This window comes from Plodia interpunctella, chromosome 18 (genome assembly GCF_027563975.2).
Source record: "Plodia interpunctella isolate USDA-ARS_2022_Savannah chromosome 18, ilPloInte3.2, whole genome shotgun sequence".
Taxonomy (NCBI): Eukaryota; Metazoa; Arthropoda; class Insecta; order Lepidoptera; family Pyralidae; genus Plodia; species Plodia interpunctella.
In genome coordinates, this window is record NC_071311.1 from 3,535,509 (window position 1) to 3,557,450 (window position 21,942).

The 21,942-nt window shown below is 36.8% G+C and overlaps 2 protein-coding genes across 3 annotated transcripts; one reads left to right on the top strand and one right to left on the bottom strand.

The window, feature by feature from the left end:
• Window positions 1–455: 455 nt before the first annotated feature.
• PIG-G (Phosphatidylinositol glycan anchor biosynthesis class G) lies at window positions 456–15,108 on the top strand. 2 transcript variants are annotated; one of them, XM_053759169.2, is made up of 13 exons: window positions 457–1,170; window positions 1,764–1,950; window positions 2,865–2,930; window positions 4,757–4,966; window positions 5,384–5,590; window positions 6,483–6,613; window positions 7,529–7,722; window positions 8,445–8,635; window positions 8,988–9,565; window positions 11,198–11,310; window positions 11,889–12,499; window positions 13,039–13,211; window positions 13,739–15,108. In XM_053759169.2, the coding sequence occupies exons 1-13, from the start codon at window positions 1,013–1,015 to the stop codon at window positions 13,992–13,994; spliced, it is 3,075 nt and encodes a 1,024-aa protein (XP_053615144.1). In that variant the 5' UTR covers window positions 457–1,012; the 3' UTR covers window positions 13,995–15,108. The 2 variants fall into 2 exon arrangements, with proteins under 2 accessions (XP_053615145.1, XP_053615144.1); XM_053759170.2 differs by lacking the exon at window positions 2,865–2,930 and having other exon boundaries at window positions 456–1,170.
• On the bottom strand, window positions 15,099–21,896 carry zda (zonda). The gene is made up of 8 exons (XM_053759171.1): window positions 21,748–21,896; window positions 21,420–21,611; window positions 21,085–21,228; window positions 20,005–20,267; window positions 19,027–19,273; window positions 18,502–18,780; window positions 17,337–17,442; window positions 15,099–16,513 (listed from the first exon to the last, which is right to left on the bottom strand). The coding sequence occupies exons 2-7, from the start codon at window positions 21,609–21,611 to the stop codon at window positions 17,356–17,358; spliced, it is 1,212 nt and encodes a 403-aa protein (XP_053615146.1). The 5' UTR covers window positions 21,748–21,896; the 3' UTR covers window positions 15,099–16,513; window positions 17,337–17,355.
• Between the last annotated feature and the right edge of the window lie 46 nt (window positions 21,897–21,942).

Genomic DNA, 21,942 nt, shown 5'->3' on the forward strand with positions numbered 1-21,942 from the left:
TAGCTGAAGCATCAATTCAAAAATATATGCCCATAATTATCCTGTAGGTGTGTTCGAGAACAAATTTGCTACACTATTTATATCCAAGTGGGATGCATGACAAATATCATACCTACGTCACGTCACTAGCCTACGTAACCGACGTAATAGATCAAACTAATAAAAATAAATCTAAATTTACTGCTGCCAAGGCTACGTGTCCCTTATTCGCCTCGTACGACATCTACAGAAGGATATAAATATATGGTGCCATTCTTGGGCGGAACCAAACGATTTTGTAACTACATCACCTATCAAAATGTACAGTCGTCGAGCTCATTTTATAGCAATTTGACGTGAGGTGAACAGTACATATATAGATACAGGCGGTACAGCCTATATTTAAAAAAAAAAATCATAGTTCAGCGGATAATAAACAGATTCTTGCGCATGCTGCTGCGTGCTGCTGATGCGTGCTGGTGAATGTGTGTTACTGTGATTGTCATGTATCACTTAAACGTCAATATGACACCCACCGTTGACAGTGACAGGACAGGCGACAGCTGGTGTTTCGGTGCGGTGCGAATGCCATGCCAGATTGCATTGCATGCATTGCAGAGTAGGGAGCACGGCGAATCAAGTTGAAATCGCTCAGATAATTTACAAATTTGGTCTATATCTACTACATTAGTTATCCATGTACAAGTATCTTCTATGCATTTATCTATTTATTAGTGCCGGTGTCGGTTTGTTATTACTACACTAGCTAGAATCGTAGACAAAACAGCACAATAATTCACAAACACCCACTTATAGTAATAGTATTAATTTTTGAAGTTGTACTACACTGATACACTGTATAAATGTGTGTTAACAATCGGAATTGCTATAATTGATTGCAAGAATGTTTTCGTCCGACGGGAAAAGGCAATGCCCACTACGACTGCGTTATTAATCGAAGGAAAACCGATTTCCTGTGCACCATCGACCGGCGTCTTCACCACTCGATTTTATAACGTGAATATCTATAATCATGCAGTCCTGGCTACAAAATAGATGGACTAGCCTTTGGCTGCTATTTATGGGCCTTGGGGCTCTAATATTGTTCCTGTATGGATTTTTTCCATTGAAGTATCATTCAGGAAAGTTGGCCCACATGGATGACCTGCCAAATTTCATTGATGGTGTCAGGTGAGTCATTGTTTCTTATCATTTATGTATCAAATGAAATAAAACTACAAAATGTCTAAAACCCTTTTTTATTGGAAATATTTAGTCGAAGTAACTACATAGGACATTTATTTCATTTATTCAAACTTAATATACCAAATTAGCACAAACCCTTAGGAAATGCTGAAAGATAATTACAGCTATCCCACTAATTTAAATGGATGGTTGTTACTCAATCAAATCAGTTTAAAATCTATTAAATGGATTTCAATTAAATTTGGTATACAATTAGCACATAAAGAACTTTTAATCATGTAGAAATTATGGTGTATAACTGAATATGAATATACCTATCCATGAATTCCCATGCGGGGAGCTAATAGATTGCAAAATAGAAGTAATTTTATTAATATTAAGTAAATAATTAAGTGTTATGAAGGATATATTTATTTTAAAAGCAATTAATTAAGAAATACAATTACAACAACATTAATATTAATCAAACTAAAATTTAGTACAAAACAATAAATATAATACAAGTGTTTATTAAAACAATATTGTTTTACTGTATCTACTTTATTTAAACAATTAAAATTTTCAAATTTTATTTTTAGTATTGACGGACATGAAGTTTACAACGCCGGGGAATACTCTGTAATACTCATGGTCATAGATGGCCTGAGATACGACTTTGTCACCGAAGAGTACATGCCATACACGGCAAAACTTCTTAAGGATAAGGCGGCCTGCATTTATGTATCTGTTGCTGAACCACCCACTGTCACTATGCCAAGGATTAAGGTACAGTTAACAGCAAATCAAGCTACGTAAATTTAATGCAAAAAACCTGCTATTACCGCATAAAGATCAAGGCAGGAGGTGACTTTCATCTGACTGTATGTTATGTTAAATACTGCACTCTGACACTTAGCAGCGGAGGATAAAATTCGGGAAAACACTCTGATGAGAGAGAGATATAAATTTGTTAAATACTATATGGCTATATTCGTCAGTAAATTTAAGAACAAGGTTCTTGTTTATGGTGTATTTTCCATAATTAATTAATTTTGTATATATGAGAAAGATGACATTATCAAATTTTTATTAAATTGAAAAAAAAAATATTTTTGTTATTTTAGTTCTGGTTTATATGTAAACAACAGAGTCAATTTCTTTGCATGAATTTAGTGTTTTAAATCTATGCTTATTCTATAAACCCACAATAATTTCAGTCACAGGACCAAAGAAAAAATATCCCATTTTTACAGGAAACATTTTTTTCCATAAGTCAATGTTTAGAGTAAAACACTATAACAAAGGATAATATTTTTCGACATGCTGTAAACAGATTTAGGATTAACATTGAATACTATGTTTTGACTCTCTTTCATTATCAAATATTGTAATATAGGGACAAAACATATTATAACTAAAATAGATCTTAACTTTTTTTATGAACAAGAGGCATAGTGGTTTACTGTTGTCACATTCAGGCTAGTCTCTCACCCTTTTCTCATTCATAAAAAAGGTAAATAAAGCATACTTTAAGCTTAAGTATTTACCACAGGTATTTACTTTGTGTTTTGTCTTTCGCACTTTACAATATTAGATATTTACTGAATGGGACAAAACACTTTAGTTAAATGTAAGCTTATCTTTTTTATGCGTAAGAGGGTTAGTTTTACAGAATATTTAAATGATTGTGTTATGTACAGTCACCTGAGCGAAAGAAGGAAAGGGCACAGTGGAGGCGCACCATTAACTTCTGGAGGGACATATTCGCAAGTGTCTCATTTTTGTATACTATTAGATTTTGTCATGCCTAGTTTTTGTAGCCACCAAAGAAAAAACGGTATAATATATCTTTCCTGAATCAATAACTTCTGTATGTGTATTTTTTATCAGTAATTTTAAGGTTTAACTTTTTATTTTATTTTTGTTATCTTTATGTTTAATGGTAGCTTTTATAGGTAAGTTCATGTGCACAATTTTCAAGAGTTATATCATATAAATATTTTTATATCATCACTACACTAAGACCATGTTTAAAATCTTAAATGATAGCATTTGTGAAAATATAATTTAACTGCACTAGTTTTTTCTTTGGTGTTGTGATGCCGTGCTTTAAATTATACATTTTATTTATTTAGTTTTAACATTAGTTTGTGTAGCTTACTGTTAAATAGAATTTGATTTGAGGTTTATTTGCTGCATGTGCTATGCATTTGTTGGCTACTAACAATTAAATAAGATCACCTGTCTTGAAAAAACTAGTATCATAAATTAACAATAATTTCTTCATCTTAATAGGTGAATAAATTTTCTAGAACAGGCATTTTATAAATTTACACTTTCGACTGGAAAAGATTTTATTACATACATATTCAATACCACAAATGTATTTTACAAATTATAAATTCTAAAAAAAAATTATAAATACTTTTAGGATAACTTACATCGAATGAAAATTTTGCAATTGTTTTTACAATTATTATGAAGTAATACAGTGAATCAGGTTTTTTAATTAACCAAGTAAGTAACATGCAAACATTACTGCAATCATCTGAGCATGTATCCGACCCGCTTATGCACCTGCATATGGAAGTAATGTTGCCGCCATTGCGAATCATGCGCATTCGACCGCGACCAATTGCTAACTTATAACTTTGTAGCTAAGAATGCTGAGATTCATTGCAAAACTGTCCCGTAATGCGCTACAAAATAACTTTCTCCCACACAAATTGAGGTTGTAGACTCTCTGTTAACTCCTTCATTAGAGTCAGGGGAACACACCTGCTGTTGCGGGCCTTCAAAATCTTCAGTTACTATCCATCAGGTGGTCCACATACATATTGTTTGTCGGCTTTAGGTCTGTGATAATCTCAACTAATATTATTAATGCGAAAGTAAGTTTGTTACCTCTTCACCCTTTATTTATTCAACCAATCTTCTTGAAATTTTGTGCCCATGTAATATGGAAGAGTTCATTCAGTTCATAGGGTTCCGACAAAATTTACGTGGACGATAGATATTTTCATTAGTCATGACTCATGACAATCTTTAGACCCTAGATATTTATGAGTTATAATATAAAAACTTGTTTATCACTTTTTTAATTTTAGCAAGTCTAGTGTTATCTATCTACCAATGCGAAAATAAATTAATTAACGATGTAAAAACTCATGCATGCTTAATTAATAGTTGTTATGTCTTATTTATTTAACAGTAAACAATATTCGTAATTTAAGTAACAACTTGCATGTTGTCGTGAACACAATTAGACCATAGTATATTTGACTGTTGTGTCTTCAACAACCTATAAAATATTACCTATATTATAAAACAAGTTTAAAATTTTGCCCAGCTCTCTTTGGCATATCGATCTAAATTTGTAAACCTAATCTGTAATGATTTTATGTGTTATGAATTTATGTCTTGATAAATACTTATTTGCAGAATCTAACTTATACTGATAATCTAGATTAATGTTGAGTTTATGCCCCGTCATATACCATCTAGACTAATAATTCAGTTTCCCTAACTGAAGAGTTTATTTGAATCTCTGATTTGAAAAATTCTTTCAATTCAGTGTTAAAAATATTTTCAGGCGATGATGACCGGCAGTGTGTCGACATTCGCTGACGTGGCTCTGAACTTCGGCGCACCGGCCGTCCGCGGCGACAGTGTGTTGCGCGCGGCCGCCGCTAGAGGGCGCCACTCTGTGTTGTATGGAGATGACACGTGGCTGAGGCTCTTCCCCGGCTTGTGGGCCGAGTACGACGGCACCACTTCATTCTACGTCACGGATTATACTGAGGTGACGTTTTTACATCATTTGGATCGGTTCTGCCCCAAAATCGTACCACTCTATATACCGAGGATGTCGTACCTGGTGTCTATGAGACACATTCGCGACGACTTTGTTTCGCGCGGCCGCCGCTAGAGGGCGCTGCGCTGTGTTGTATGGAGATGACACGTGACTGAGTGTTTCCTGGGTTATTAGTGTTGTTACCACACCAAATCCTCCATAGATCTCGTACGAAGCCAAGAATACAAAGTATAAACAATACTTTATTTTCGATAAAATATATAAGGTATTAGTACCTTATATTTGTATTTTCTGTATAACGGCAGATGGCGCTAAAACTGTCGTTAAAATATGGCAGATATACGAAAAAAAAAATATTTTTTTACTTTAAATGTTGTAATAAACCAAAATAGTTTTCTGTTCTAGGTAGACAACAACGTGACGCGTCATCTAAACACGATTTTGCTGGCAGATGAAGCGAATAAAAAGCCGAAGTTCGACTTTCTAGTGCTGCACTACTTAGGGCTCGACCACATAGGACACTTGGAAGGCGCCCGGAGCCCCAAGATAAAGCCCAAGTTACTCGAGATGGACGAGATAGTGAAGAAAATACATCAGGCTATGAACAGATGGGTAAGAGGCATAAACCCATAAATAATAGCTGCACTGCTAAAACTTTGATGCAAAGTACATATATTGCTATCTCTTTCAGCTGTGGCCCGACCCCTCCTTGCGCGGTGAAAGGTATAACTATATGTTATAAAATATAAAAAGCGGTCGGGCCACAAACACCTTGCATCAAAAAGTTCTTAAGATTACGGGGGTTCCCTATTTTTATGCATACAATTTTAAGTCATCATTCAACATGGCATAGTTTTACTTATCATAATAATATTTACGCACAATATTAATTTGGCATAATGTTTTAGGCACATTTTTTTACGCATATCTACCATAACCATAATATTCTAAAGCATATTGGCGGCTTATAGGAGGCCACCCATAAGCCTGCTATACTATATCTTTATGTAAATCAAAATTATGGTAAAATACATTAGCCTAAACTATAATTATGCTTATTGAAAAGGTATGCTAAAAATCGAGTATGTCAAAATATTATTATGTCAAAAAATATATACCTAACTCGTTATGCTGAATTAGGATAAAAAAAATATGCGAAAAAAGAGATCCCGATTAATTACGGGCTCCAGAATTATCTACAACTTCATAAAAATAGGTATTCCATTTCAAATGATGTGACATTTTGTCGGTTTCTCGCTGATAGAACATGAACTATGGAAAAGAGGTAAATTGTAAATGGTTTTTATTTACTTTGTAGGAGATTATGTACTGTCGAAAAGTAATTTTTATTCATTCTTCATTCGGGTGAAACCATAATAAATCACACTATCTATTTGTGATAATCGTACAAAAATCCATTCAAGGTAGTTTTTAGTTTATCACATACATACAGACAGACGGGACAGGGTCACTTCTTTTTATAACATATAAGGATTTTCTCCAGGATCGTAACAGCGTATTATTTGTGTGCGGTGACCACGGCATGCGCGACGCAGGGGGGCACGGGGGCTCGAGCCCCGCCGAGGTGCTCGTGCCGTTGGTTGTCGCCAAGACCAATGATATCTGCCCGCATCCGTAAGTGTCTTCACATTTATTTATTTTTATTTAACACTAGCGGCTCGTCCCGGCTTCGCTCTGTAAAAACATAATAAATTATACCCCTAAACCTTTCTCAGGTATCACTATATATATTGATGAAAATCCGTGTAGTAGTTTTTGAGTTTATCGCGAATAGACAGACGCGCTAGAGGAATTTGTTTTATAACATGTAAGGATTGTTATCCAATTGCTGGGCAATGTGTTAAAAATGTCCATCTTCTAAAACATCTATATCAAGAGGAATATACACTGTATATTATACAGATAGCTAGTTTTATTTGAATGCTCTCAGATCGTCGGTTAGGTTTTATGGACTTTATTTTTCTCAAAGGAATTACATTTCACTTTGATATGGCATTGCATTAAAGAGTGCCGATCACACAATACTACTCGACGGATTTCCATGTTTGCTACACTAGCTAGGTTAGAATAGCTAAATTACTACGGAAACGAGTCTGCTACGGGGCTCTGCTAGTTTTTTTATACTACCAGGCAGGCAAATAGGCAAGCGGCCCACCTGATACGATCGCCTGCAACACCAGGGGTGTCACTGGAAACTTTGTGGCCTCCCATCTTTTTCTACATTAGGTACCCTGTAATTACACTTATTATTTATAAATATATAGATACATTTATATATTTGTTGCCACAATCACACATGCATAACACAAGATAAAGAAAACAATAAACCGATAGATTATATACTATAATAGATGTTGCCCGGGGCTTCGTTCCCGTGGGGATTTTGTATAAAATATATGCCATAAAATATAGCCTATAGCTATTTTTCTAATGGTGAAATATTTTTCGAAATCGGTTCGGTAGTTTCGCAGATTACCCGCCTCAAACATACAAACTCACAAACACGATGAATGTACATGTCGTTTGCAGGTTAGGCACAGGCCCGACAATATCCCAAGTGGACGTGGCGCCATCTATCGCCTGGTTGTTGAACTCCGCCGTCCCCGGCGACAGCAGCGGCCGCGTGCTGCCGATGTTGATGCCGACCGACGTCAGGCAACACCTGTATCTGTTACACGTGCTGGCGAGACAAAACGCGTTGCAGACCAAGACTCCAGACGCTGGTATGTTGGAAAGTCGGCTTTTTGTTCACTAAATGCCAGTCTCGGGCTTCGCTCGTTGTTGAAACTGTAACACATTTTTATATACCTAAAGCTTATTCAGGGACACACACTATCTTTTGGTGTAAACTTGCTGACAAAAATCGTAGTTTTCGAGTTTATCGCGTTTCTTTTTATGAGATGTAAGGATTTCGAACAAAAACAACATCTAAATTCTAACTATACATGTCGTGTAAAAGGCTTACTTCATTTTCAATCGATATGTCACAAGATATATTTTGCGAATTACCCCCCAAAAGTGGGGAGACTTTGGGATAAGGTTCATTATTAACCATCTGCGACCCGTACTGCACCTAGGTCTAGCCGAAGATATGTGGGCTTATACCCAGATGTGGCCAACTGAGACCGGTAACACTTAGGTCTAACCGGGTAAACCTAGGTGTGTAGTAGTTTTCAGCGACCACAACTTGCTTCCGATAAGGGAAAACATCGTGAGGAATCCTGCACATTGGTTGATTATTAACTTTAGTGTGAAATAGAGATGGCAATGGCAAACCACTCCATTACTAATGCCAAGAAAGTTATTGTGTGTGTTTCATTCCACGTAATGACCACGACCCTCAGCCATGAGGAATACGACTATGAAGAAGAAGAAGAAGCCGTCTTTCGGGAGTTCGGCCATAAAATATGAATGTAAGAGCCACTCGCTTATTTTCCTATTCCAGAATTCTACAAACAATTTCAAAGGGCTGAAAAACAATTCGGACATTACCTCGTGACCGGGCAGCAGAGTGCCGCCAAAATAGCAAGAGAATTCTATGAAGAATCCCTTGAGGCCATGGCCACCCATCTGGCCGAGACTACTGTGGATTTGGACCTGTTTGCCATTGGAATTGCGACCTTATTGCTGTTCTCGGTAAGCTCATTATTTTTTGTAGTGATATATTCAAAAAAAGCAACAGATTTCTGTTTGCCACTGGAATTGAAACTTTATTATAATTATCTGTGTTTTATTAATTTATAATTTACTACCATTTGCCTGCTACTCCGTATTATTCCGAAGTACGAGGTACGTCTTCGCAAGTTCCTGGTCATTGGAGGCTGTGACGCCGCGAAGCCTGTGATTTTACTAACGGCCGCTTGCCTGACATTACATTACGTCCTTGGAATTACTATTGTTATACAAAAGGCGAATTCTATGTGTTATTTAAAGGGCGGGACCACAGGCCACGAATTTTTAACATCAATATGTCAATTATTTGTTCCAGCTATCAGTGACACTTCTCTGCGTGATGCTGTATTCCTTCCAACCGGACCACAGACACAAAACCTCTCGGCCAACACGAACAAACTTCGGCCTCATCCTCGCCTTCATACTAGTCCTGTTCATCGTCATGTGCGGCCTTACCATAGCCTGCTTCATCACCGAAACAAAAAGCCAATTCTGTTCTTTCCGAGCTCTATGGCTCCCAGTATTTATATTAACGTCTTGCGCCTTAACCACAGCGTATTTCATAACTAAAACTGCAATTGAAAAAACAAGAGACTTAACCACACTAAAAGATTTAAATTCAATAGATTATTTATTAATATTAGGTACGTTATTTCACGCTTGGTCGTTTTTCGGGACAAGTTTCATAGAGGAGGAACATATGACGTGGTATTTCCTATGGAATACGCTAATGTTTTTCGTGTTGATGAGAACCTTTGTGCTGTTGGTGATGTATTTGGCGAAGATTATTGTGGTGCGGGCTACGGAGGTGCAGGACAAGCCAGAGTTGTATAAGAAAATTAATGTTAGCATTGCTGTGCTGCCTAAATGGGTTCTACTAATTGGTTTGCACAGGTAAGGGAATTTTTACAAGCTTTTATTGAACTTGCAATGTGTGCAAGTATGTATGTTCGGTTGGAATCTTGTAATTCAATTTCGAAACGAAGCGAGCATTTTCGAAATCTTGTACACACGTTTAGTTTCGATGATACGCATGACCTGATTGTGCACCCAGAAACTGCTACCGGTGGGGAAATCCTCAAAGGTTTGCCATACTGACATGTTTTTTTTTTGTTGAAATGTTATTTTTCTAAAAAGGGAAACAGGACTTAGGAACCAATGACATTTTTGGATTTGCGATAGAAGAAGAATGTTCATACGAATGATAATTAATCGATAGCTTATCAATTGATACTTCATGTCGTTGATAGAAACACATTTATATTACCCCAAATTTTCATTACATACGTTATCTCCTGCTCCATACCAAATCTCGTTTCAAATGGCGTCGGCGCATAATACGAGTACCATTCTCTTAACCTTCCACAACTGTCTGTTTCCTGTCATACCTATACATAAAAGTGAATGAAACTTAAGATTTTCCATAAGGAGAAATATTATTTTACTAGCTTTTGTCCGCGGCTTCGCCCGCGTTTATTACGTGCGTCCCATAACTCCTTTTTGTTAATATATCGGGTTCTAAGCAACGTACCGCGATGAAACCTGTACCAGATTACCGTTTTCTATACAACTGTGAAATGTGTGACGCGCGAACAAACATACAGACGGACAGAAAGATAAAAGTTCTAAAAAAATATTTTGGCTTCTATTAGTCCCACAAAGGGCCCCCATGTTTCTATTTCTGTAACATCTATGTACGTACAGACATAATCCACTTTCAGTTTTATTATACATTGTGTATATAGATTTTAAAATGTAGAAATAACTTTTATTCTATTATTTTTATTATCTTCGTAGGCAGATGTCATATAAAGCACTATGTATCACTCGAAAGAAAGTACGATTCACAACTTTATTTATTTATTGAGTAATAGACAGGCAGCTTCAGCAGCTGAATTGATGTGTCTATATCAACGTTGAAAATACAAATAATAAAACATAAATAATTGCAAAGTCAATCAAAAATGCCACCCCGAATTGTACCCGGTTCAAAAGTACCCATAACGCTAGCTGCGTTTCCTCGTTGGATAGCAATTGAACCAAGTACCATCCGGAGCGGTAGTCATATCCACGACACCTTAAACGCCGTCCTATCTCACCAACAAAGCGCTTCGCCTCCGAACACCATGGGCCAGCCGTTTCCACGGCAACTGGAACAAATTCGTACTGATTGGATAATCAACGTTGAAAGTTTCTAGATATTTCACTATAAAAAGTCACATCACTGATATCAATTAATTACTTTATATTGATTCAGATTTTATACAACAGTGACACATTGTTCACTTCTATCCACTTATCAAGTCTATTTTTAAAAGAGTTTATTGATGGTGCAGAAACGACTTCCTCTGGTAATCTATTCCAATTACGGACCACCCGGTTGCTGAGGAAGTGGTGAGCTGTGTTAATTTTAGACAGTGCGCGAGAGATCATACAGTGGTGTCTTTAGCCACAGATTCTAACTATACACCTGGTTAGAGTCTGTGACTCTTATTTCTCGATGAACAATGTACTATAATATATCAGGTACTTGCGAACCATGAACCAAACAGGCGACCGCTGGCTGTTCCTGCCCGACACGGCCGATTGGCTCCACGAGCCCGGGCACGAGCTCTATCTGCAGGCGCATCTCCTTATCGGTGAGTCACTTATATTGCTGGAGGTGTAAATCTAATAAATGTCAGTCTCCTCCACTTCTCCCTGTTTGATGTTAACCGATCAGTTACTTTTTTAGGTACGCACTTTTTTAGTAACGCACTGCAACCTGCAACTTCCCCACTTCTTAATAAGTAATTTATTATATGTATTGATTAACGTAGGTACCTGTAATACGCATCGGCTATGTGCGCATGAAAAATGACGTTATTTATACTACGTATGATTTTAAATCAACATTGGTTACGGCCTAAATAGTTTTGCTAGCAACCAATATCGGACGGGTTTGGCGCGCTATGATTGGCCGAAATATGTTTGCACGATGTAAAAATGTTCGTTTCTACACGGGTACATCGATGTAACGGTAAAAAAACAGAGCAGTAATATATTTTATCCCTTATCGTGTGCCGACCATTACAAGGGCAGACTATCTCGATCTGGCATAGGCGTATTGAATCGTCTGCCTCATGCGGCTACGTATACCCGTTTTCTTTGTCTATGATGGAAATTACTGAATAGCACTTTTTACTATAAATAAAAATTAAAAAATCTTTGTTTCCAGGAACACTGCTTACAACATACATATGTGTGCGCAACTTACAGTATACAAACAATACTTGGTACATACAAACAGTATTCACAATTGGCGCTACAATCTGCATCCTTTGCTACCGAGTAACTGCCAAGGCTCTGCCCTCCCCGTTTCCAGACATTGAGACCTGGGACCAAGTTCACATCGTCAACGTATTTTGGGGCATGATCCTACTACAATTCGTCTTTGAAATACTAACCTACATCGGAATATTTAAGTCCAGTGACACAAAACATGCAGCCGCAAATAAATTCGTGTACACGAAGCCAAAAGAAAAAACTGAAGATTACTTCTACGATCCTTCGACCGAAGAGCCGTGGAATTTGGAAGAAGTGAAATTGAATCTGGCTAGGTCTATCTCACATTTGATGTTAAACAGTTTGATGTTGATAATAATATTGCTAATGAGGCCGCACAATGTGATAATGGTGCCTAGTGTGTATTGGACGTGTGTGCTGACGTCACAGTGCATAGACCATAATATGCTGGACACGAGATTGAGCAAGAATACAGAGGTGGTCGACATTTTGAGTCAGACGCTTGTGCATTTGTGGATCGGGAAGGTGTTTTTCTTTTATCAGGTGAGTATTTTGTACTTCTAGTAAATTGTTTGCGTCATTTATGACTGGCCAGTAACATTGTGGCTAATATAGGATATTTATGTGTCATTTTATAGGATTAACTTTTGATTACGACTTGTGTCGTATTGTTGTCGTTGCGTCACAATGGCACACTGTGTGGGCCGGTACATCTCATTGCAAAAAGATTCTTAGCTTAGAAATATGAGACGGCTTAAATAAATTACAAGGCGTCTTGTCGACGCTGTACAATGACTGATCGTGTACGGGGTCGATTTTAGCGGTAAGAAGGAAAGTGGCTAAAATATATGCTAGACTAGATATATTAATATAGATTTATTTGGCAACTAAGTGTATAATGGTGATCTTAAAATTAATACTGCGGTACAATATGCACCACGATAGTCGAGGTATAATTATGGTTTGGGCAATAGCAAACTTATGTTTTATCGTCTACTCCGCAAGAAAACAATATAAACAGGCAGATTCCATCTCTCGCGTCACGGCATCAACCATTTTGAAATGTAAGTTCGTTTGTCCAGGGCAACTCGAACAGCTTAGCGTCCGTGGACCTGGGCGCGGGCTACGTGGGGCTGCGGCAGTACAGCGCGGCGCGGGTGGCGGCGCACATGGGGCTGCACGCGCACGCGGCGCCCGCGCTCGCCGGCGCCGCGCTCTTCTGTCGGCTGGCGCGGGGCCGCCGCGGCTGGCCACGGTCGGTACACAACTGTGTCTCATCCCGCGACCAGTTAATAAAACATTGCACATGTATAAGGGAAAGGGTGTGTTCAGCCCATGAAACTAAACAACATTCCCATAGGAAATTATGTCGAAAAAAAATCGACTTGTGACTACCTACAAAAAGAAGTGAGATGCCATCAAAAACGTGCTGTAAAAAAACAAGTCTCGCAGCTCAGTTTTTCTACCGTAAAAGGTTATGCTCAGGCTGCGTGGGGCTGCGGGAGTAGTTAGGCGCGGGTGGCACCCAGACCTGGGATCGGGCTACGTGGGGCTTAGGAAGTACTCTGTAACTCCTCAATCGTTTCCTGAGCGGAATTCGGATTTCTTTATCACGTGTTGAATGCAATAAGCTTGTCTCTCTCTATAGACACAACAGCTTGTCTCAGAAAAGACATTTTTGTGAAGAACTTGTTACAACTTTTATTTACCTTGCAATATGTGCTTGCGATGTTTGATAGTACTCGAGAGGTGGCATAATGATATATTTCACTTTTTTTTCAGATATTTAAAATCAGTATGGCGTACGACAAACATCTTCGCGGCTCACAGCATATACATGGTGTTCATCTATTGCGTGATCACTATATTCTTCAGGCACCATCTGTATGTCTGGACAGTTTTCTCGCCAAAACTCCTCTACGACTTCGTGTACATCGTACTTACGATACAAGCGCTACTGACTATAGCCCAAATTATAGGCCTGACCCATGTCACTAGTTGGATATCGTGGGCCTTGACTTATAAATCGAGACTGTGATATTAAAGTAAAGTATTATTATGTTAGTATTCATACTGTTATGATATTTTTTGATTCTTAAAAATGTGTGATATTTGAAGTACAGTTGACATCACATCATTCATTGCAAATTCGTCCCCTATTACCACGGCAAAAAGATCCATGCATAACGTGACATGCGGTCGACAGTCTTTAGCGAGAAATGTAATTTTTTGCAAAATGAACTAGGATGTGTGGATTTCGGAGATGTCAAAATGAAATTAGGATTAATTGTTAGTTACGACGATATTAAATATTTGTCTATGGAATAAGACATTTACACTTTGAACAAAAATGTTATGTCAGCAGATGCATTCTGACAGGAAACTACGGTCATAATCAGTGGATTAACACAATTTCCGCCAGTAGGCAATATGATATATAAATATGAATATTTTGCCGTCCCTTATCGTTTCTAACATTTCTGTATAGGTAACAAAATTGTTTGAGCTAAATTTGCCGCCCTAGGTTACCTACCTACCTACCTACTCCGCCTACTCTTAAATCCACCATATGATCATAATTTTATACTCTACAGAAAACTGGACCTATGATGGTACCTGTGAGTAGCTTTGATTACTATCAGATGGGCAATCTTACATTTTGAAAGTATATATTTTTTTATGAAAGGCCATTATTTTTATAATTACCTATGAGAAGTTGTGATATATAGATATAATTTTATTGGTGTAACGAGATATTATAGAGATGATGCTAAATTTAATATGTTACGAAAGACGAAGTGTAAAAATGTCTACACCGATTTTTCTCCATTGACTGTGTAGTTTCATTATGAGTTTGTCTCACTGAACAAAGAGTAGTCATTTCTATATATGTATAGAAAAAGTCTAGTCGGTCAACTCAATGGCCAGTGGTGTTTGAATAAACTATCTCTCTCATCTGGGTCTACCTCAGCCGTTGAGCGAAGGAAAAGTAGAAGCACCCTAAAGCTCGTTTTCTTACTTTTTCTCGTCTTTGATTAAACTATGTCTCTGAATTTAGAAAAACTATTTTAATTTTAAAAATATTATTATTTCGAATGCATGTTGTTAGGGTTTGTACAATTTTAAAAATAAACAAATACCATTTCCAACAATTTCTTTTATTAGTAATAATTTTACTGGGAACCACCATTTTACAAATTTCATATTGCTGTTCTTTTTTTTATTTATTAAGATCCTATACCAAACCAATGATTATCTAATGTTAAATAAGGTGGAGTTTGCTTACATTTTCATACCTATAAATTAAATACACAGAATATGAACGATAGACACACATACAGTTAAAAACTCCAGCTGCTATGGCCTGCATAGACTGCTGTTAGATAAATCTAGACTGTATGCTGTTGCTATTAAAGTGATAACATGCGATTCGACTGATGGTGAGTGGTTACCGAAACTAAAAAATTGAGACCAGGCAAGTCTTGCAATACCTATACCTCTTTTACAATATTACCAAAAGTAAGATTCTGAAATTAAAGCTGATGATTTAGAAAAACATACTTGAAGCAAGTTATAATCATAAATCACTTTTGTAACAATTGATTAAGGGACAAGTTAATCTAACGAAATTACTGTCGATTTTTGTTATAAAATTACAGATAAATGCCAAGAAAAAAACAAAAGAAAAATTTTACAAAAAAAAGCTGATAAAAGCACCAAATTGAAATAACACCCTAAATAAATAATTATAACATGTAGTGTATAATCCTATCAATATGAAACAAAAATTGTTCTCTTTTATTTATCCATTTGGAATGATATTTTAGTCTTAGTAGGTATTTTCCAAGATAGCTAGATTTCACGAAAAATATATTTTTATTATACATATGACAAAAAATATATTGTTTTGGCACTAAGCACAAAATACAAGTGACGACATATAAGTTGACATATACATAATTATATACACATAAATGCTATATGCGATGAAGTCCCATTATAATACACAAGATGGAACCATTCTTTTTAAAAGCCTACATTAAGCTAACCTATCACCATTTTTACATAACGTAGGTAAATAATATACTGTCTACTAGGTGCTTCACTACATTAACTGCTTAGGTATTATGTAATAAAACTATGGTATGGGTCAGTATAGAAAAATAAATTTGTTCTGTTAATCGTTTAACGAGTCCTTTATAAATACTTATTAAAGATATACATACATATACATCCATATAAAGATATGTTTATATTTAAGACGAACGAATTACCTAAGCTTTTTCGCGTAACTATTATAGCGAATCACATCCTTTTCAAAGGAAACATTTTTTAATATAGATAAAGTTTACTAATACACAGTAAAATAGTTTTCACAGTTTAGAAGATGAAAATGATTTTTGAAATGTAAAATATAAGTATGTATATATCTTGTAGACGTTTCTCCAAACTCCTGTTTGGACTGTCTATGAAGTCGCCGACTTAAATCCAAGATGATATCTTAAGTAAATAATGTGCACCAATCCCATCCATTTGCACCACTGGAATCTCGTTACCCTGTAATTAAAAAACATTAAATGATATTCTTTAATTGTACATGAAAAATAATCCACATTACTTTATAATATATACGATTATAAATCCCAAAATTATTAATCAATACATAAATAGTATTCTCTCTACTCATAAGACACGAGTACAATTCGAACCTGGAACCTTCCGACCACAAAGTCACTCGAACTTAATATACGAGTATGTACATAAGATACTATCAGTATCTAATTGTTGGATTTTAACATTTGAGGTGTAAATTAATTAGCTTGTGCGACATGACGTACAATAATTTTTAATAATACACAAAACAAAAAATGGCGTGAGTCACTAACTGGTTTTATTTTAACAATGGTGATTACATATTATGGGGAGAATATGGTTTATAATGTAGTACTTTATAGTACACTAGTCAAAATTGTTTTGATATTATATAGCGACACATACATTTAATTAGCCTCAAATTGAGTTTGAGACTTGTAAATATTCAGTATCCTTTTCGATAATAATACAAATCTGTGATCACCCCCGAACAAGAACATAATATCCTACTAATTTATAAATGAGAAAGTTTGTGAGGATGTGTGTATATACGTTTGTTTCTTTTTCATGCAAAATCTACTGGACCGATTGTTATGAAATTTGGTACTCGAGTAGAAAATAACCTGGAATTACATATAGGGTAATTTTTATCTCGAAATTCCTACGGGAGCGAAGGCGCAGCTAGTTTCTATACTTCTTACTTTAGCACGGGCAGCCTGCCGTGTTATAAAATCCCGTTTCGGAGATCACCAACCACGTCACACCTGGAAGGTTGATATGTACTGACCTCCGCCTGCTCAGTGGTGTCAGTGCTCCTGCATCTTGTAGCGGTAGGCCAGCACGCTGGCGACGCCCACCAGCAGACTCAGCAGCAGAGAGCCCCACATTAACATCTGAAAGGGTAGGTAATTATATATTTAATGTTCTTTATTTATTAAAGACATGTCGACACGAATGAAAGTACACTGCGTAATTTGTATGAGAGCTTTATTTACCAAAGTAACAAAAGTTAGATTGAATGATGCAATTTTCTATAATTTTGTCATATTGTTCTTTAGAGAAAGTCTCCAGTTAGTACCAGATCAAAATATTTTATCGGACAAAAAATTTATTTTGATCATCACCTCAATTACTGGGAAGTATTTGAGGTCTTTGAACCTCAAATTAGGCAAGCGCAGCCTTTTAGGGAGAAAAAATAAACTCGTTTCATTAGCAGCCGCTATAATGAATATTAATGTTACTTTGGGACTATTGTTCTTTTCTGTGGAGTGTTTAAATACTTGCATCTTCAACCATCCGTTTGATTTTGTTAATCTTCACTTCTTATGTACTTATTGTGTAATGGATTTTTTAAGACTTCTGTCGCATGATGCTACTATGCCAGGCTCAGAGGGAAATTCTATTTTATGTAGTTTTATCTTTGCGCCATCACACCAAAATTTAATTTGTCGACCAGGACTTTTCGAGTTTTAAAGTCGATGTTCAAATGTGAATCTTGACTGACATGATAGGACATAACAGTCTTTAGACGACTTCATATCGACAATAGGCCTCTTTTACGAATACTGCCACCTAGTGACAGCTGTATTCCAGACGCCGTCCCGATATCAATTAAATCTGACACCAGATACCAATAAACGCAATTGGGAACTGGTGTCAGATTTTATATACGACATGTCTTTCTCTCTACCAAGCAGGCTAACAACTTGTAGTCTACCTGATGGTAAGTGGTCACCACGGCCAACAACACCCGCAGCACACGCTCGTTTTCTACTTTGTAGCCTAAGATTGCTGCTTTTGTCATAACACCCTGTACTTACGCGGCCTCTCTCTGTCTTCAAACCGGACACAATAATGCAAGCATTGCTGTTTGGCGGCAGAAATAGATAAGAGTAAAGTACCCATGCAGACGAACTTTGTACTTGGTGGTGAGTAACTGACATAATATGTACCTTGGATCTGGAAGGTTTCTTATCAGGCGACGCCGCTTTGGGCTGATCAGTGCCCAGCATCCTCTTCGCCAGGCGTCTCTCCACGGACCTGTCTCTCGTGGCCCTCTGTTCACACCTCTGCAGCTCCTTCTTAGTGCCGACGTCCTCGGGCGCCGCAGCCGCCGCGGCCTTGGCTGCTTCCAAAGCCTCGGAGTTGCGACCCATGGCTGATAGGATGCGCGATTTGCGGTATAACGCTTTCGCGTTAGATGGTTGGCATGATAGCACTCTGGTTACTGCCTGGAAAGGAGTTTTCTCTCTCGGTTTCACGCCCACGTGTTTATATACTCATGGAACAGAGTGTTTGTTCCATTTATATATACATATATATATATAATATTAACTTTATTGACATTTCATTTTAGCTAGCGTAAAACAGCTAATATAATAAAAAGATACTCGTCGGCAAAGTGACTCAAGAGAACATCGACTACCGCAGACCGCAGACATTGTTGCGGACAACAGCACATGTACATAGCCACAGACCTGCAGAGCAGCGTCGTACGCGCCGGCCTTGAGCTGCGCGGCGGCCATGTTGTTGTGCACGCGCATGCGCTCGTCCAGCAGCAGCTTGAGCGCGGCGGAGCACTGGCCCAGCGCGCCGGAGGGCGAGGGCTCCGTGATGCCGCCCTCGCTCTCGTCCAGCGCGTCCAGCGCGCGCCGGTACAGCTGCACCGCCAGCGGGGCTTCCCCGCGCCCGTACCACCAGTTACCGCGGGCGCGGCGACGAATTCTACATAATTAAATCTCTATTCTCACGCAAAACTGTCTATATTCAAATACATTTTTAATCATATCCTACATTAAACGACCAATATACGAATATTGCCACCTAGGTCTCAGTTAACAACACCTAAGTTTAGCCTTTATCATTTCGGCTAGACCCAGGTGCAGCCAGTCTACCATGTTTACACCTAGGTTTAGCCTAGGCAATTGTGCAATATTCAATAATTATACCACCCTGACTCGCTTAACCTACTTCTTGATACTTGTATGTGTGTAAATGTTTGTTGTTAATATCATCTAATAGAATCAAAATGAAAATTATGTAACCATGTAAATTTTGACTTTCTCGCGTGACCTTAAAACAAATACGAAAAACAAGAGCCCACTAAAAAGTCAAGTTTTAAAATAAAACCATGGTGACCTTGCACAAGTTGTCGTCGCTACATATCTAATTTATCACTGATCCCAATATGTCAAGGTTTCCTTAAACAATCAAATGTAAGATAACTAATTCCACCTTGAAATTATGCAATCACATTATATGCAGTTGACACTTGAACAAGCCCTATCAATCATTAATCCTAACTAATATTATAAATGTGACAGTACATGTTTGTTACTTTATCTGCTCAACCAATATGTTTGAAATTTTGCATACATGTAGTTTGAAGTATGGATAAGGACATAGGGTACCTTTCAAGCTTCTTATAAGCGAGTAAAAGTTGTAACATAGCTTACCCAATTTCCATTCGTTCTGCTATTGGCAATGTCTCATGCTCCGGTTCCTCTGTCCAGTCATGCAGTTCTAAGCGAGCTTCCAGCCAGGTTTCTCCATCTATTTGTGGTCCAGCATATGTTGGACTATCTAACTCCCCAACTAAACCCAGGCTTTCACCAGGTTTTAAACCAGTGTCTCCATAAGCAAACCGAGGAGCTATTTGAAGAAGGCATTCTTCTCCTTTGTACATTAGCGTCAGTGCTAAGTCAAGTCCTTGCAAAATCTTAAAAAAAAAAACAAGAGACAAATTGTATCAATACATTGTACAATTGTTGGCTTGCAATGTCAATAAATTATTATGAGATAGGCATTCTATAAATAAGACAATATATAATACAAGGCAATGGTAATTTCAAATGATAAGTTTTCAGAAGGAGGTTAAATTTCATATAATAATATTTCAGGACAAAACCATAAATTTTATCTATTAATAGTTCAGTGTGTCAATTAATTAGAATTTGGTATTTATGTGGCAACTTATAAGAGTCAGGAAGGAAGTAATAAACCTTGAACTAATATGATAACATTTAGAGTTGCGAAAACTTTAACTTTATCATAATTTATTCAAATTCGTAATAAAATATAATGATGAGGTCATTAGAAGACATGAATCTATATATAGAGGACATGTATATACCTACTTATTAAATATATAATAATATTTTTTACATCAAAGTCAAAGTCTTAAAAGAAAGTCTAAATTCAGTCACTGATTAAAAAAATATCATGATAAAATATTATTTATCCATGATATATTATTAGAAGATCTTGTGTACAAGATTATATCTATGTATTGCTGATAAGATAGCTTTGTTAACTGTATCAATATGCTTGTGTCTAATTCTACAATGACCTAACTGTTACATGTTAATACCAACACTATTCTGAATGATGTATAAGCTTTTAACAAATTATGCCTGTCTTTGCCAGTGGCTTATCCCAAAATTTAATATTGATGTTATCGCCCATTATAGTGACCAAGATGTGTGAATACCTAGTTCAATACAATTAAATCAAAATCTAATAGTAATTATACTCACTTCATTATCACCCAAGTATATCTTAACTTGATCCCTCTTCTCAACAATATCTCCTGTGTCCCTGATTTTAACTTCATAGCTTATTCTGCAGATATCACTTCTGTGTGGCCTCAAGCCTGAAGATTCATCGCCTTGTCTCACTGACTGAGAACAAAATGTTTGTGACTTTTATGCAATTACTTTCTTTAGTCATTACAAAGTAATTATACATTCAAGAATTCTGTTGTTAATGAATGAATGTTATCAAAATATTAAATATACACAGGTTTGAAATAAAACTCATGTTTGAAGAAGTGCATGAAGAAATGTAAAGATAAATAGAAAAAAATACTGACCTTTTTAAGTAACGCGCCCGAGCCTAGCACATCCTGCCACTCTTCTGTTTTAGCCTCGGCAGGACGGTCTTTCTCCGCGGCAGCTGCTTCGGCCAACTTCGCTTCTTCAATCTCGTGCGCTGCCGCCGAAGCCAAATCCTCAAACGAGCTGCTCTCCGACTTATCTACCAAAGTCCTCTCTGCTTCACTCATCTGGAAACACGTTCGTGATTTAGACGTAGATAATACGTAATAATATTTATCGTTTTTATCAACACTCTCAATCTACGTCACGTTATCAAGGAACTTATGGTAGCAACCATTATTGGTTCTTTGGGGAATATCTTACCTTTCATGCACTTGAAACAATAAAAATAACAATAACCAAAATTACATGAATTGAAAAATAATAAAATGACAATTCAACTTTTTGGATTTGACTTTTTTGTGAATGATATTTTATTTATCATATGTGGGAACGTTCATAATCAGAACAATTATTTTACAATAAAGAAAACTATAATAAACATGTGTAAATTTTTAA

Coding starts and splice junctions, on each gene's coding strand:
- PIG-G (XM_053759169.2), top strand. CDS start 1,013: ATGCAGTCCTGGCTACAAAATAGATGGACTAGCCTTTGGCTGCTATTT. Junction 2,931..4,756: donor ACTTCTGGAGGGACATATTC/GCAAGTGTCTCA, acceptor AAATATTTTCAG/GCGATGATGACCGGCAGTGT. Junction 4,967..5,383: donor ACGTCACGGATTATACTGAG/GTGACGTTTTTA, acceptor TTTCTGTTCTAG/GTAGACAACAACGTGACGCG.
- zda (XM_053759171.1), bottom strand. CDS start 21,611: ATGAGTGAAGCAGAGAGGACTTTGGTAGATAAGTCGGAGAGCAGCTCG. Junction 20,268..21,084: donor TATACTTGGGTGATAATGAA/GTGAGTATAATT, acceptor TTTTTTTTTAAG/ATTTTGCAAGGACTTGACTT. Junction 18,781..19,026: donor CGTACGACGCTGCTCTGCAG/GTCTGTGGCTAT, acceptor ACTCCTTTCCAG/GCAGTAACCAGAGTGCTATC.